At 44.1% G+C, this 4,513-nt stretch overlaps 1 protein-coding gene across 3 annotated transcripts in view; it reads right to left on the bottom strand.

Annotated features, from left to right (window-relative positions):
* The window catches only part of Lrrc74a (leucine rich repeat containing 74A), a 36,697-nt gene that overhangs the window by 22,334 nt on the left and 9,850 nt on the right, over positions 1–4,513 (bottom strand). For all 3 annotated transcript variants that reach the window (XM_031357104.1, XM_031357103.1, XM_031357105.1), the window contains exons 4-5: positions 3,900–4,007; positions 3,155–3,251 (exon numbers count right to left, since the gene is read on the bottom strand). In XM_031357104.1, coding sequence (XP_031212964.1) covers positions 3,155–3,251; positions 3,900–4,007 — 205 coding nt within the window. The remainder of the gene's footprint in view (positions 1–3,154; positions 3,252–3,899; positions 4,008–4,513) is intronic.

Genomic DNA, 4,513 nt, shown 5'->3' with positions numbered 1-4,513 from the left:
AATGGAGTACTACTCAGCTATTAAAAACAATGAATTTATCAAATTCTTAGGGAAATGGATGGATCTGGGGAATATCAAACTGAGTGAGGTGACCCAATCACAAAAGAACACACATGGTATGCACTCTCTGATAAGTGGTTATTAGCCCAGAAGTTCAGAATACTCAAAGTACAATCCACAAACCACAAGAAACTCAAGAAGAAGGAAGACCAAAATGTGGACACTTCATTTCTTCTTAAAAGAGGGAACAAAATATCCATGGAAGGAGTTGCAAAGACTAACTATGGAGCATAGACTGAAGGAAGGGCACTCCAGCCTGATATAGCTGTCTCCTGAGAGGCTCTGACAGTATCCGACTAATACAGAAGTAGAGAGAGGCTCACAGCCATCCATTGAACTGAGTATAGGGTCCCCAATGAAGGAGTTAGAGAAAGGACCGAAGGAGCTGAAGGGTTTGCAGCCCCTTAGGACGAACAACAATATGAACTAACTAGTACTCTCAGAGCTCCCAGGGACTAAACCACCAACTAAGGAGTGCACATGGTGGGACTGATGGCTCTGGCAGCATGTGTATAGTAGAGGATGGCCAGCAGAGAGAAGGGGGAGGGAACAGGGGTTTGTTCTTGTTGTTTTTTTGGTTTTTTGTTTTTTTGTTTTTGAAGGGGAACTGGGAAAGGAGAAATCATATGACATGTAAGTAAAGAAAATATAAAAAAAGACTATTTATGTTCATTAAAAATACTTGTAGTGATATATTATTTTAAAATATACAGTTAATATGTTTGGAGTTATTTAAAATTTATATTGAGAAAAATGTATGTATTTTCAGTATTCCTGTAGACAAGCATCTACATAAGACTGTTAAATTGATTGTTGTTTTATATCAAACAACTTTTATAATACTCATTTTTATTGTTATAATATCTTATGAATTTTAAAATATATGACAAAAAAAGATATTGTAGGTATTGAAGGGGGGTCTTTGGGAAGGGTTAGGGTACAAAAGGAAAACAAGAATGTCACTTAATTCTATTTACTTAAAATATGTTTTTAAATGTTAACAAATTCAGATAAATTGAAATCATTTATCTTTTTTGACCATAATGCAATAAAACTTAAATCAATAAAAAACAAAACAAAAAAATAAGCATCCTATTTTTTCTGGATACTGTTAAGATAAGGATTTTAAAAAAAGATTTATTTATTTTATGTATATGAGTACACTGTAGATAGTTGTGAGCCTTCATCTGGTTGTTGGGAATTGACTTTTAGGACCTCTGCTTGCTCTGGTCGAGCCTGCTCACTCAGGCCCAAAGACTAATTTATTACTATAAATAAGTACACTGTAGCTGTCTTCAGACACACCAGAAGAGGGCATCACATCCCATTACCAGTGGTTGTGAGCCACCATGTGGTTGCTGGGAGTTGAACTCAGGGTCTTTGGAAGAATAGTCAGTGCTCTTACCCACTGAGCCATCTCTCCAGCCCCCAAGATATGGATATTTTAAGATACTTCTTTGTAACTGATGTTTTAAGATACTTCTTTGTGCTGGGTGGTGGTGGCACACGCCTTTAATCCCAGCACTTGGGAGGCAGAGGCAGGTGGATCTCTGAGTTCGAGGCCAGCCTGGTCTACAGGGTGAGTTCCAGGACAGCCAGGGCCTGATACTTCTTTGTATCTTAAAATTTCTTTTCATTGTCAAATTCAGGTGTGGATTTATTTTTTGAATTTTATTTTGTTATTCTGTGTTCTTGTGTGATTATGCATGGACATGTGTATGTATATGTGTGTGCATGTGTGTGTATGTGTGTGTGTGAGCATGTGTGTGTGTTTGTGCACACACCTGTGCAGTGTCTGAAGGTCTTTATCACACACTACTTATCTTTTGACATATGATCTCTCACAGAACCTCAGAGCCAGCCATTTTGGCTATGCTGGCTAGAGAAATCCTTGGATCTGCTCATCTCTTCCCCTCCCTTGAGAGTTACTGATGCATGCCACCTGTATCTAGCTTTCACATGGAGTTTGTGGTCTAACCTCAGGTCCTCATGCTTTGTGAGCAGGCACTTGGGGATTTTTCTTCCATAAGGTCATGATATATTATCACAGCAACAGAAAGGCAATGATGCACACAGCCTGTTTCTGAGAGCTCGACTTTCTGAAACTGCAAGTGTCCACTTGTTTGTTTGTTTGTCTTTGTGACGGGGGTTTCTCTGGGTAGCCCTGGCTGTCCTGGATCTCACTCTGTAGACCAGGCTGGCCTCAAACACAAAGATCAATCTGCTTCTGCCTCCTGAGTGCTGGGACTAAAGGCATGCACCATCACCACCACCTAGTTCAAGGGTCTACTTTTAAAGTTTTTTTTTCCTTGTCAGTTTTGGAATTTTGCAGGACACCTGGACTGGGACTTATCTATGAGAATCCCAAATCACTGGGTAAAACCTTGTCCTACAGAGAGGTCCTACTGTTGAGCACAGGGCTACTCCTTATACTCTTTTCTTGGCATAGACACTCCAGAGCCCCGCAGATAGCATAGAGCTGCAAACCCAAGTGAGGGTGTGTTTAGTACTAGACTATCCCAGTGACCCCATTAGCCCAATACCAGGTAAGCTATCACTCAAAGAATATGTGTAACAATCAAATAGCTGACGACTGGAGAAACAGGACAGAGAGTAATTAGTGGTAGAGTATTGCTGTCATGCTAGGGATCAGAGAAGTCCCTTTAAAGGATGACATGAGCTGGGTGGTGGTGGCACATGCCTTACGTCCCATCACTCAGGAGGCAGAGGCAGAGGATCTCTAGTTTTAGGACAGCCAGGGCTGCATAGAGACACCCTGTCTCGAAAATCAAGAAAACAACAGATGTCACAAGAGCGAAACATGTACAGAGTAAGAAAAGAAGGTACATAAGCTGAGCAGACCCCAGAAGGTGGAGATGCTCAAGACCAGGGGTGAATGCTGCAGAGAGAGGCTTGCTAAGGAGAGCAGGAAGCTGGTGTTGCCCTACAAGGAAAGGCTGCCTGGTCCAGCAAGGGGAAGATGCAGTATCCTGTTCTGAGACCAAAAGACGTTGGCCTAGAATACCCAGACCCTAGGAGCCTCTGTACTCTCCTTTGATTCTCAGTGACTTTTCCTCCCCGTTCATGGGCTCACCTGAAAGTTTCAGTTTCCAGAGTGAAGAGTTATTCTCCTGGAGGAAGTCTGAGATGGTCCTGGCTCCTTCCAAACCAAGGTTATTGCCAGACACGTTCTGAGAGGCAAGAACACATGCGCACGCAGGGAAGACTCACACAAAGAGGCTCTCAGAACCAAGTGGGGCTGGTCAGGGGATGGTGGAGAGAGTAGGATTGGTGTGAAAGGCTTAGAATTAAGGTAATGCAAAGGACAGAGAGAAGAGAAGGCAGGAAAGTGTGCTGCCAATATGGCTTCTCTAACATCTCTCACAATATCTCATTTTTTTTCTCCCTCTAACATTGTCGTTACTGACACCCTACTCCCTCAACTTAGCCTTGGCACTTCAGATAAGCATGGTGGTTGTTTAGAAACTTAAGGCTGATTCATTTGGAGAATCTGAAAAATGAGCCATCTCACCAGGTCCCTGCTTTCCACAGAAGAGAGCTCAGTTCTGTTAGCACGGGTAAGTTATTCCTTGTGGGGACTTGTACAGCCGGAAATAGCTCCTTAGCTTTTCCCACAGCCACAAGGTACAGTGCCAGAGCCAACCTCTGAAACATGGCCCTCCTCTGAGAAGTTGTGTCTACAGAGGATGATCCCACAGACTGGTTAGAGATTGCCCAAAGCTGACCAGGGCTGGGGGTGGAGGGCTCTGGCTTGGCTTGAGTGGTTCTGAGTCTCCAGGTGTGCCAGGAGGAGCTGGAGGAGGGGGAGGGCACCCTACCAGCTCCTGCAGGTAGTAGTTCTCATGCAGCATCTCCATCAGACTCTGGATGCCCTCCTCCTGTATGCAGTTGTCTTCCAGCTCCAGTTTGAGGACTGTGGTGTTGGACTTTGGCCATTACAATGGCCAAAGACGAGGAAGAAAGACGAGGAAGTGGTTAGTGGCTAAGTTAGTTCTATGCCCCATCTGGTTGAGTTTGGCTTCTCTCTAGGACATCCCAGCCGTGCAAGAGGGTGCTGTATCAGAGGCCTGGTTTCCAGTTCGGCAATGTGTAAGAGTTAGTGAGACCATGGTGTCTATAAGAGATGGCTCTGTAGATAATGTGCTTGCCAGGCAAGCAGAGGACCCGAGTTCAGGGCCTCCCCCATCAACCTCATGTACTGGTGCATTCCTGTGATCCTAGCATGGGAAAGGTGGAGACTGGGGATCCCTGAGGCTTGCTGGTCAGCCAAGTCTAGCTGAATCTGTGAATTTCATGTTCAGTGAGAGATCCTGTGTGAGAGCTATATGGGAAGACATCTCATATTAACCTCTGAAAACACACATACACATACACAGAGAGAGAGAGAAAGAGAGAGAGAGAGGGGGGGGAGGGAGAGAGAGAGAGAGAGAGA

The sequence above is a fragment of the Mastomys coucha genome, unplaced genomic scaffold (assembly GCF_008632895.1).
Source record: "Mastomys coucha isolate ucsf_1 unplaced genomic scaffold, UCSF_Mcou_1 pScaffold6, whole genome shotgun sequence".
NCBI classification, from domain to species: domain Eukaryota; kingdom Metazoa; phylum Chordata; class Mammalia; order Rodentia; family Muridae; genus Mastomys; species Mastomys coucha.
This window is presented reverse-complemented; position numbering and strand designations above follow the sequence as displayed.